General features: G+C 31.7%; 1 protein-coding gene across 1 annotated transcript; it reads left to right on the forward strand.

Annotated features, from left to right (window-relative positions):
* Nucleotides 1–6,243: 6,243 nt before the first annotated feature.
* Nucleotides 6,244–12,464, forward strand: LOC145333265 (uncharacterized). Its single transcript, XM_080178398.1, has 6 exons — nt 6,244–6,260; nt 8,842–8,896; nt 9,241–9,439; nt 9,678–10,337; nt 10,935–11,119; nt 12,408–12,464. The coding sequence occupies exons 1-6, from the start codon at nt 6,244–6,246 to the stop codon at nt 12,462–12,464; spliced, it is 1,173 nt and encodes a 390-aa protein (XP_080034524.1).
* The last annotated feature ends 826 nt before the right edge of the window (nt 12,465–13,290 follow it).

Below are 13,290 nucleotides of genomic sequence, written 5' to 3' on the forward strand. Positions count from 1 at the left end.
TCTCTCTCTCTCTCTCTCTCTCTCTCTCTCTCTCTCTCTCTCTCTCTCTCTCTCTCTCTCTCACTCTTTCTTTCTCTCTTTTTCTCTCTCTCTCTTTCTTTCTCCCTCTCTTTTTCTCTCTCTCTCTTTCTTTATCTCTCTCTCTCTGCGTATAATTCTCTCTTTCTGTTTGTGTGTGTGTATGTGTTTGTTCATAAGTGTTGATGGATGACGGGTAAGAAAATTCCGAAAATACGCAATGACGCAAATTCTGATCTCAACTTTTACGTTTTTTGAAAGATGCAACATATAATAATAGCTATTAAAACAATTTTCAAGCATAACTTTTATCTTATTAGGATAACAATTAAATAAGGAAACTATTTTTAACATATGCAATTTGTGATCAAACACCTAATCGAAAAAAAAATGCAAGACATAGCTTTTATTTTAAGATGGACTAGGGGCAACGCCCCCTAGAAGCCTCTAGGTGTTCTTAACTTGGGAGGGGGATAAGTCAACCGCCCTTCTACTTTTTTAATTTGAGTTTTAATAAGAAATATTAAACAAAATGTGGAGGGAGATTTTAAACTGGGAGGGTGGAGATACGCTCTCCCAAAATAGTTAAAAACTTTCCCTGTACCTAAAAAAAAGCTTAACCCTTTACAGTCGTGCCCCTTGCCGCACCTTAATCAGTCGGGGGGGGGGGGCGTTCAACGCCCCCCCATGTTATCTCAGTTCCTATTAGAGCTAGAGGGCTAAAATTTTTTGTGTAAGTCCCCTGTTTTATGATGAATTTCCGACCTTAAGTAAGTCAAGGTCAATTTTCGCTTCCTTCACCCTTTTATTTAACAACCTTTGTTTTTAGGTCCTTTTTTACTTAAAAATTTCAAACGGCTGTAATTTTTTTATTTTTTAAGCTAGAATAAAATTTTTTTTGCAGAAAATGTTAATCTTTATGTAAATTTTATATTTCAAATATCAAAATATAAATTTCAGCGGCCGCAGCTGTACTTGGCAGCTGCCAGCCGCCGCAGTCGGCGGTCGGCGGGAAAACGGCGGCGGATCTTTATGAAATTTTAATACGTTATGTAGACATGTAAGAAAAGCTTAAGTTTAAAATTTGAAGTCTCTAAGTCAAAAATTGAGGCCACAGGAGCCATTTAAAGATTTCTGGAGACCTGGAGGATCAGGACCTGCAGGATCATACCTGGAACCTGAAATTGACTTGAACACCTGTATTTAATATGAGGATGTACTACTAGAGGATATTTTAGTATTTTGGTAAGATAAAATGCTTTTTTTAAGTAAAAAAAATATTTTTGCTCTTTACCTGGATGACCCTGCCAGGTTTGCTGGCATCCTGTGCCTGCCAGGATGGAGATATTCAAAAAATTCCAACTCTCGGTTATGTGTCATACCCAAACTTAAAAAGTCACGCAGTTTGGGCTCTTTATCTTTCACACACAGAAAATGAGATAGAAAAAACCGGATGGGGGGGCGTTCAACGCCCCCCCCCCCCCAACCGTTAAGGGTTAATTGCAAAGGAAAACCAAACAGATGTCATTTTAAAAAAAAAATTGGAAAACAAAAATTGGCGCATTTGTATAAACACCAGAAATATAGGTGACACGAAACTTGATGGGGGAAGGAAAAAAAGAGAGGGAGGAGAACAAGTTTTAAGAATTCCAAAAAATATAATAACCCAATCTTTCACCGTGTTGATGCTACATAAAACTAACCCTCCTCCCTTACATATGGAATCCCTTAATTTATCCCACTTCCCCATAATATAAAAGCATGGACGTCCTTGTATTATGTCCTGAAATAGTGCGGAAATAACTAATTTTATGATAACAAGAATGACAACATCCATAAAGCGAAGCTCTCTGAAATGGTTAGACAAACGAATATTACCATTTGTAAAGCTTTATATTAAAAACCCGTCGTATTAGCGTAAATGATAGTGTGCCTGTGTGTTCGATGTTATACTAATGAAGTTTAAAATTTTACCTTCTGCTGCTATGTCTGATACATGACACTAATAGTGAGAGTAGGGCGAATGCCTTGGCCCATAAATAGGCGCAACTTAGTTCAATGCATAGTTGAAACTTTCAGACAAAGTTGGTGTATTCATACTAGGTATAGTTGGAATGGGTTGCTGTTTGTTTGGCATCATTACATAAATGTTATTAAGCTAACACAGGGAGGAAGGGACCATTAAACCATAAATTACACTGGTACCCAAAGTTTTATAACCCCGTAATATTATTTGTTGGCTCAAAACCATTCATTGAATATTGTTGTTTGGTCCCAAATTTCTTATCAATAATATGTTATTCGACCTGGTTAAATTTGTCAGGGATCTTAATGGATAAGACAAACAAGATTAACATTTCTGTAGCTTAAATTTACCTATAGAACTCAAATTTAATAAAGGTACCCACAGTTTTAAATCCAGCGAATAAATAAGTTTAAAACTTTTGGTATTTGTGTATTTGACATTCCTATCCCCCCCCCCCCTTCCCCCGAACTTTGTTAATTTATTATCATTATCAATATACCATCCATTGTCCTATCCCCTATGATCCCTAGATAAAATAAATTAATAATATAAGTTGTGGAGATATTTATACTGATTATTATGGATTTTGTCATCCTTGTAATTAATGTTCCTCAGTCTAGTTTTTTCAAACTGTGTGTTCCCCCCCCCCCCCAGTTAAAAATGTTTGCACGCCCTTGAACAAGAATGAAAAACATGCATCTTTATAAAGTAAAAACGCATTGAATACTAAGATTCTTAGATAGTACCCTACTGTTGGAATTATTATGAAAAGTTTGAAATCGAAAAGGACAATTATAACTTGTCTAAATTACTAAAAAGAGCTGTACGTTTTGAACGGACAAACGGATAGTACGACCGGAATTATAGAAAAGCTTAGGCTTTAACAATTATTACTTATGCATAGCTATACTACTATTCAAAGATCAAAAGGGATAAGACAATAGCCAATAATTTGATGTACATCCTATGATGAGACACAAAATTACCCCTTCTGTAGATTACAATTATTGGTTGAAACGTTTGTACACTCAACTTTTAAACTCAACTATGAAAATTTAAGTCCCCAAAGTTGTCAAGTCAACGAATAAGAAAAAGTTATTATAAGACTTTGGGGACTAAAGTTATAAACAGCCCAATGTCTCCTCCCTCCCAAACTACTATACTGCTTTTTCCAGAGAGTGAGGGGACAATGTGTTTATTACACAAGTGCCCAAAGTTCTATAAAAATGTTTTCTTATTCCTTTGCTTTTCAACTGTAGGGGGCTTTAGTTAATGTTGATTAGTTGTTTCATTGAGTTGAGTGTTCAAACGTTTCAACCAATAATTGTGAAATGATGTTCTGTAGGTTAAAATAAAACACTAAAAATACACCAAAACCACATGAAGGAGGGGTCAGAGGTGAATTGTACATAAGAGCAAAGTTGCTTAAAATTTAAAAAATTTGAAATTGTTCTTTTGGTGTTGAAACTGTCAGACAAAGTTTAAAAGTGGCTTATTGAAAAATCCGCGAAAAATACACCAAAACCATATGAAGGAGGGGTCAGAGGTGAATTGTACATAAGGGCAAAGTTGCTTAAAATTCAAAAGTATGAAATTGTTTTTTTAGTGTTGAAACTGTAAAATGAAGTTTAGTAGTGACTTATTGAAAAATCCGCGAAAAAATTCAAAAAAATCACATGAAGGAGGGGTCAGAGGTTAATTGTACATAAAAGCAAAGTTGCTTAAAATTTAAAAATATGAAATTGTTCTTTTGGTGTTGAAACTGTCAGACAAAGTTTAATAGTGACTTATTGAAAAATCCGCGAAAAATACACCTAAACCACATGAAGGAGGGGTCAGAGGTGAATTGTAGATAAGAGCAAAGTTGCTTGAAATTTAAAAATATGAAATTGTTCTTTTAGTGTTGAAACTGTAAAATGAAGTTTAGTAGTAATTTTTTTTTTAATCCGCGAAAAATTCACAAAAACCACATGAAGATGGGGTCAGAGGTTATTTGTACATAAAAGCAAAGTTGCTTAAAATTTGAAATTATAAAATTTGTCTTTTCTTGATAAAACTGTAAAATTAAGTTTAGTAGTAATTTTTTTTTAAATCCGCGAAAAATTCACAAAAAACAGATGAAGGAGTGGTCAGAGGTTAATTGTACATAAAAGCAAAGTTGCTTAAAATTTAAAAATATAAAATTGTTATTTTGATGTTGAAACTGTAAAATGAAGTTTAGTAGTAATTGAAAAAAAATCCGCGAAAATTCCCCCAAAACTGAGTATACACAAATAAGCAAACTTTTAGTTTTTGCATAGATAGACATTTCATATTTTACAATTTTTTCTGTAAAACCAATAGTTTTCGAGTTATTGAATTTTGAACCGTTTTGGGCCATTCTGGCCCACTGTGCAATGGCCAATGAGGGGCCAGAATACATGTTACTATTGGTCAATTACAATGTATATTGGTCATTTGTATTGTATGTCGTCATTTTTATTAGGCACTATCAAATTCTTTTATTGCAAATGGTTAACATATTAAATAACTAGTCTTTATATAAATAATTGGATGATATTATGTTATTAATATAATAAAATTATACCTATACAATGTTAAAAACTACAATTTAAAGTATGTTCGTGTTTTAGTTAGAATTGAATAAGGATGACAACATTCATAAGTATATAGAAACATATAGCAAAATATCAAAAAAGTAAAACAGACAAACTGTTTATTTTAAAAATTTCATGCAAAGGAGGAAAAGAGTGGATGTGGAAACGAATGCAGTAGGAATCTTCACTAAGAATTTATTTTTCTACAAAATAAATTCTTAGCCGTGCCACATGTGATATTGCAATGAACAATCAAGTATTCATATTTCCAATTTTTTCTTTAATTTAAAGAAAATAGTACCCATGACAATTTAAGTCAAGGAACCAATTGCTTATTAATCATTTGCACTATGACATTAATGACATCTTAATAAAAATTAATTGAGTCATTACTCATTAGCCCAGCTTATACCAACAATGAAAAATATTTGAAAAAAAAATAAAAACCTTAATGTGATTTTTATCAGTCGTTAGTGGGGGGGGGGGGGTTAACTCAAAGTAAAATTGACGATATTTTTATCTGCCCCTCAAATATTATATTAAATTTATTTTGCTTTTTGGTTATACCTTATACCTGTTATTAGCCAATAAAAAAGGACACTCTTTTTCAAATCCACAGCTACATGCATAGTGATCAAACCTCTCAAAAGCAAAGAAATGACTAAAGAAAAATATCCATACATCAAATTTGTGCCTGTATTTGTCAATTACATTCCCTTTTTCTTTGAAAAAATAAACTAGAAAAATACTATAATATGATGTGTTAACTCCCTTAACATTTTTATTAGGTCATATTTTTAATTTTATGATTCAGCTAGGTATACTGGCATCCTATGTTTAATGACATACCCCCTCCGCTCCCCTTCCTAGTTATTTAGTGTTTTTTTTAACCTAATATTATGTAGAATATATTCAAAATCAAATATTCATTGGGACAAAACAACAAATACATTTAATATCATTATTTATAAATGAAAAGTACATTGCATTCAAAATTTATTTATAAACTATTTATTGTGCACAATAAATACTGTAGGATAAACATAATATAATACAATTATCCAAGGACTGAAAAGCGCCTGGGGGGCGGTGTTGACAGCGTTTTATGTTTAAACTTTGATTTATATTTTTTTAAAGCGATCTTTAATCTTTACAAGTTTACAAATCTTTGTATTTCAAGATGAAAACCAACGATCTAAAAAATATAAAATACATCAATTAAAATAATACATGTAAATGTGATAATCAGGTCAGACAATACAAATGATCATAATCAATTTAATCAAATATATAACATCATCGTTAAGCATATTACGTTAAAATTATCAGGTTACATAGGCACAACTGGTCTTTTCATTAAACAACAAAGGAAATAATTTGCTCTTTACTTTTGAAAGAATTTAATTGAGGTTAGGCCTAATATTCAGCACGCATGTAATAATCATTACCTGGGTTACGTCTCATGCAAGCAGGACAGACTTACAGCAGGGTTCTAACACTCAAACACACTTTTCATGGCACAAAACATCCGATTTTTGCATTCTCCAATAAACAAAGGAGAAAACGCGCTCACAAAGAACAACAACAAACTCTCGCACGTGAATGCCGCACTCTCGGAGGTGAAATTGAAAGAAATGTCATCTTTTCTGACTTAAAGGTTTAATAGACATAGGACATTTTCACAAAGAGCTCAACAAATGACTCAAGGGACGCTCCCTTTCTAATACACTATATATACAGCAATGTGCTAGGAAAGCTGTTTTAGGAAAAGGGAGGGGTTAGGAAAATAGAGAAAAATGAGATATCTTTGCAATTATGAAAAATGTATATATTTTGAGAGATCAAAAGATAACTTACAAGTTGACTTGACCAATCATAGATTAAGGTTAAGGTCACAGGAGGGACACAATAGCCTGTCACAGGCAAGCACAATACTGTCTAAAAGTTTTTTTTTCAATTTTTTTTTATAAAATCTAAATCTTGAAGTTGCCTGTTCCACTATGGAGCTATTGTTAATGAAAAATGCATTCCTAAATCACACTAGGTGTATCATTTTTTCAATTAAGGAAAATCAATATTACTATACAAGTTTGCATTAATAAATTTGCAGCAAACAAATTATTTTTCTAATCCATTATCATTATCATAATCATTAAGCAAGTTTGAAGAAGCTCAGTTTTTTTAACCAATAAGCACAAAACATTACATTTAGAAACATCTTGGAAAAAATGTGCATTGTTTATTAAACAAATATACAAGTATAGGTGTATATATAATATATCCCAGACAACTTTAGAGGGGGAAATGGTTAAATAACTGTATCTCCCCATTGTATTGTCCTTATATGCCGGCTCTCAATTGGGTCATTGATAATCAACCAATGATGTCCGTTATATTAACACAGCCAAGTAGCAGAAAAAAAATTTGGTATCAGACAGAAAAGGTCATTGAAAAAGTAATCTGTATATACATCTATATTATAAACAACCTGGTTCCGTCTGCTCTGCCCCCTCTATTCTTTAATGTTTATTAGGAATCTTAAATGAAATATCTATGGAATTCTTTCTTTTTACTTTAACAAGGGTTATATTTAACCTTTGAAAGTCGAAAACCCTTTCCGCACCTTAATTAGTCAGGGGAGGATTGGCATTGTCCCTCCCTATTATCTTCTAGATGGCTAAAGAATTTTGTGTATTTCCCTGTCTGAAAAAGAATTTCAGACCATAATTGACTCAATTGATTTTAATGATCCTTAGCTTTGACTGATAAATATCCAAAATGTTAGTGGTTAAGTTATCAATAATTAGGTTAAAATATCAATAGTTATCAGTTACCAATTAACTAAATATCCAATGATAAATTTCAAATAAAAAATGCTTCAAAATATCCATCTTATAATGTGTATATAAATTGTAACTGCATTAGTTTGTTTGAAACAATGATTTAGATATTTACAACTACATTTATAGTTTCAGAAAATCATGACCAACTACCCCACATTGTTCATCAAAGGCTTCAAAGTAAGACATTTTAGATTTATATGTTAGTATTTACTTAAGATACAACAGTCAATAAGGAACTGATAAAGGGAGATTCTTAGGACTTTCTTATGTCTGTAGAACCAAACTTTTTATAACTATATATGATTTTCATCAGTAAAATTCATGCTTACATAGAATTTTCCTACATCAGACAAAATAAACATTATGTTTGTTCAAATAAGCTATAAGATAGATTTTACCAAAAGAAGTATTTTCAATAGAAAAGGTTTAAAATAATTTTACCAAGTCGAAAAGCAATGTAATGAAGGTACAAATGTTCTTGGGAAGAATTTTAAAAACAATTTGAATTATCAATTTGGGATTATATTCTTATTTTTAACTTTAAAGTTGATTAAATGGATAAAAATGTCAAAAATACCAATATTTGAAAATCCCTGTTAAACTGTTTAAGAATTGTCCTCTTAACATCCTGTTTCTTGTCTATACAATTAATTGGAAATGATTCTTGTTATTATCATTTCCAAACTCTTGAACTTCTTTGCTTGCCATAGTAAGAATTTCTTATCTGGATAAAAATTTTCAAAAACTCCATTCAACTGTGCACTTATTACAATTCCCTCAAAATCATACACAGTTTTTACAATTATGAGAGATAGGCTTGTCTGTTTTTGATTTTTGTTTAGTTAGCATAGCATCATGGCGTCATCTAATGAGAAGATAAATAGCAATAAGTAAAACAAGAAGCTTTTAATGTCTGCAGGTTTTAGAGAATTTTGAAATCCAAGAAAAGATAAGCCACTTTAAGCATGCATAACTCAACCTAATCTTAATGTTATTTCCAAAATTATAAATTATGTCCTTCTTAACCTTGAACTGAAATTTGAAAAAAAAAGTGACACAGTTGCACACTTAGTATATTGAAAGAAAACAGTAACCAAGGATCCAAGATTGGAATACCTTTCAATATACTTTGAACACAGCATCTATTGTTCTATACCATTTTTAAAATGTCATAGGAATATAACTAGAATAATCATTTGAATCGGTATCCTAAACCAATTTTTAGGGTACCCTAGGCTGATTTGAAGTCAAAAACAGAGAAATTTGGATTTTCAAGAACTGTCAAATGACGTCAATATAAGGATTTATGGCCTCTTAACTCTCAAACCACAATCCCTTAAGACTTTTTTGCCTATAGCTATGTCAGGCATCCCTATATCACCAAGGCCTCCCTCATGACCTCCATCAAAAAGGCATTTGGCTCCATGGACAAGGACATATTAAGAGTACCCTGCAGCAGGTTAAGAGGCCATCATTCATGACAAAGGCAATTAAATGTATGACTTACACATGTGTGCTAGTCTTACTTTTGGTTTTCAATAAAAATATTAGAAAATGTACAATTTGTGTTGTTTTTTGTAAAAAAAAAATTCATGACAATTTGGCTAATGCACACTAAAGTTCATGGTTTATGGAAAAATAACTAAACAGACAGCAAGATTCCTTGGAATGCCCATTGACTGTAATGGATGAGAAAGTTGGGTCACATCAACAGCAAGTAATGATATAATATTTCTAATTCATAATATATTTTTAGATAACTGCTCTCATCATCTTTCTATGGCAGACATTGACATCTATTTACAACTATGTAGATGATCCTACAGGATCCACAATTGAGAAAGTGACTCTAGCTAATGTTGCAAATCTTAAATTAGTTGCATGTGATATGGATCAGTTCAGAGTGAACAAATCAGTTGAATATGGTTACAGATTTAAATTCTCTTTTTATAAAGGTAAGTAATTCCAAAGTCTTAAATATCTTTACAATAATGGCAACATCCATATGTAGCAAAGCCTCAAAAAATCATAGATGGTCAAAGTGACAAAGTTAGTTCAAAGTTATAAATAAATGATTGATGAATTGCTAATAGGTTTAAATCCTATTCTTTTTTTTTAAAATTTGCCAACAGTTCAATAGAAGTTTTGAATGTTTAGAATCCATGAATGTGAAATATAAAGATCTATTTTAAGGTGAAATTGATAATCAGCCAGGTGTTGTTTCATGGAAAGGTTTAAATCACAACGAAACATACAACAAAATCTTTGATGACATGTACAGTCCAAACTATGAATCTCTGGCTCCATATTTAGGGGCTTACTATCAAAATTCAACTATAACTGTACATCCCTTTGGAAAGTGTCTACTGATTACAAACTATTCCAACCCCCTGCTGATCCAGACCAAGACAAGCATTGAGATTTTTCTGACAGATACTTATCAAGACACTTATTTTAACCTGGCACGTAAATCTTTTACGGGGGACAAAGTGGAGGTACATTTGAGTCCTTATATCACCTCTGAGTATGTTACTTACAACATAAAGATTTCACAACACCAACAGCTTGAGTACAAAGGTCTGTGTCAGAATTATGAAACTCTTCAAGAATATGATGACTGTCAACTTGCTGAGTATAAAAGAATATTGAAGGTCTGTGTACCTAAGTGGGTGGACAATCAGACATCCTGTGAAAAACTATCCCTAACTGATGATATGAAAGATTTCAAAGGTGCTCTTGAAAATTTGACTATTGATTTGACTGGGGGAAATTCTCTATCAGTACCAGGATGCAAGCCTCATTGTTTGAAAACAATGATTGAGAGCAATCAGCTGGTCTATAGGAAAAATGTAGGTAAGTACAAATGTTAATAACAATTTGAATAATTTAATTGTTTATACATCTTAGACAACTTCATATTATTCTTAGAATTTTCCTTTTACAATTTTTATATATATTTTTATGCTTAAGTAGATATTATTATCAGTATAAAAGAACCCTATAAGGGTTGGTCCCTCAAGGATAGATATTAGATAAGGTCAGAAACAATTTTTTTTCTTTAAATTAATGGGATTGGGGCCATTGGTAAACTTGTTAGAATGAGTGGAACTTAATATTATTTGAGGATTCTAGATGAATTTTAAAACATAACATTGGCCAGTGATGACAGTGATCTCTTACTTTCTACTAAGCAAATAATGTTATGTAATCTCTGATTTATTATTTGTTAATACTAGCGGCTGCGCCTTTAGCATCTAGGGACTCTATATTGAAGGAATAAAGGAAGGGTAGAAAAATAGCCTAAATAAGTAGCTTCACTGTAAAGGAGGACCATTTGATTCAGCGGTTAGTGAGATCCTTCGCTACAAACAAAAATAGCTTACTACTTTATATATTAGGATAGGTTAGTTTTATACATAGTTATAATTACTGTATTATCAAAAAATTTAGGAGGTAATACCAGTTTTATTGACCTTTTCTTTGAAAATACTGTGGAAAAAGTTGTAGAGATTCCCAAGTATTCTGTTTTCACTGTTCTGGTTGACATTGGTAGTGCTCTGGGGTTATGGCTTGGGCTTTCAGCTCTAGACCTTTTGGCTGGATTTATTGAAAGATCAAAGTTAATTGTTGATAAGGTATGTTATAAACATATTAGATAAATTGTAATTTGTTAATAAGAAAGGAAGATTATACATATATGTGAATAACAGAAAATATTGTATAACAAAATTCTAAAACAGAAAAAATCTTTTGATTGCATATCATTTTGTTAAAATCGCATAAAAATGAAAATTACACTTTGCTTCTATGGATGTTGTCATCCTTGTTTTTTTTAAACTTGAAATTAATGAATGCTGGTAGTTTTTAGTTTGTTTGTTTATTACTTTAGGTTAGGTCAGGTTAGGTCAAATTAGATTCTGGGTAACCCCGCATGAGTTGGGTACATCTCAATCCCCCCCCTTTTTTTAAATTAATTTTAAATAAGGGTTTCAGTGCTTCATGGAAGCATTTTGGGAAAGAACATAAAGTAAAATATTTTACTGTAAACAATAAATCTATTTGAAATATGAGAAAATATACAATTGTTCAATTGGGAAATCAAACCAGCTTTTTTGATAAAGCATATTTACCAGGGAGTAAGGGAGGGGACAATGGGCAATTAATTCAATTTAAGAGTTTTTTGCTGAAATCCATGAAATCCAGATTTGAAGAAAATTGTAAAGATTCTTAGATTGTTTATTACACAAATATTAATAAATAAGTTTTATCTATGAATTGTTTTTTTAGAGAAAAAAATTGCTAAAACCAGCCATCTGATAAAAAATTGTTCTGTGTGCTATACTCAAAACTAACTCAGCGAGTTAGCGGCAATGATGCAATAGTACCCAAAGTCTGTCCGAACCTGCTAAATACTTGCACATTCCCTTTATGCCAGTTCCCTTGATATCTGAGACTCCTAAATATTGAATATTCAATCCATTGTCCCCTCCCTTACACCCTGATATTTACATTATCAAAGGCGTGCAAAGGGCAAAGGGGGGTGGTGTAATTGTCCCTCTACAAGGTTCACCCCTTAACATAGATACATCCAAAAGAAGTTGTCATTGATGGAGTGACATTAGACTACAATTACAATTTCACAAAAGTATTACAACCAAGTAATCTTATTCGTTGGCACAAAAACTGTACATCATTTTTCCAAAATCATTAACTTTGAAGAAACAGGCTTTTGAGGCATTATTTGTGGAAAACTGTTTTATACACAAACTCTCCAAGCCAATGAAGAAAATAAGACTTTGATTATTAATTTCGGGCAAAGAACAGACTATATAAAGGTAAAAGGATGTCTATCAGACAATGTGTCTGTATAAACAGCTGAATCGATATGAATTTTCTATTTTGTTATTAAACTAATATCTTTAGTTGGTATCTCCCATTCCCCTTCATTACCTCAAGTGCCCCGGCTCTAAAGGCCTCTAAGAGCAGAGAGGCTAGTATGCATTTGAGATGAAACTTTAGAAAAAGCTGATTTTTTTTCAGTAAAATTTAGTGACTTTTTTAAAACCTATCTTTTATTTTGGTTACTGGTAAAATTTTTAGTCCAATGTCCCCTCCCTTCCCTCAAAATTATAAACCATCTAAAATTTGAATAATTGAAATCAAGTTAAACAATAAGACATTTCAGTTTCCTTTTCCTTTTAATCTAGATACAAGATGATTTATAATAGTTATTTCTCGCATCGTATTATAAACAGCTTTCCGCGGATATAGAATGTACAATTATGAGATTAAAACAAGTTTTTTTTAGCCCCGAGGTGCTGAAGGCACCAGCTAAAAAAACTGGTTTTAATCTTATGATTGTACATTTTTATATTCGTAGAAAGCTGGATATAATTCGATGCTAGACATAGTTTTTTTTGTATGGATGAGAACCGGTTCCTATCCACCGGATTCGAATGAATATGAGAAAGTAGTATCTCTAATGAAAATTGGTATTTTAGGTTCATTAATCATTTTAAGTCTAGCAAGGTTTTGACATAAAGGGTGTTTGAAGGACTAAAGGCTAATCAAGCAATTTAATGCAAACACAACTTTTAAAAATATATTTATTTATTTAAAGTATAAAACATTAACTTTTTACAAAAAAAATGCGATAAATAAATAAGAAACAATTACAATTTTTATTATAAGCATAAAAACAAACAAATAAATTTTTGTTAAACTTGTACAATACAATTTTCACCAAACAAAATTCTAAACAAATGCTTGTTTTTGAACAAAACAATTTTAGGTAGTTTTTACAGAA

The sequence above is a fragment of the Acartia tonsa genome, chromosome 12 (assembly GCF_053477335.1).
Source record: "Acartia tonsa isolate MP-2025a chromosome 12, ASM5347733v1, whole genome shotgun sequence".
Lineage (NCBI taxonomy): Eukaryota > Metazoa > Arthropoda > Copepoda > Calanoida > Acartiidae > Acartia > Acartia tonsa.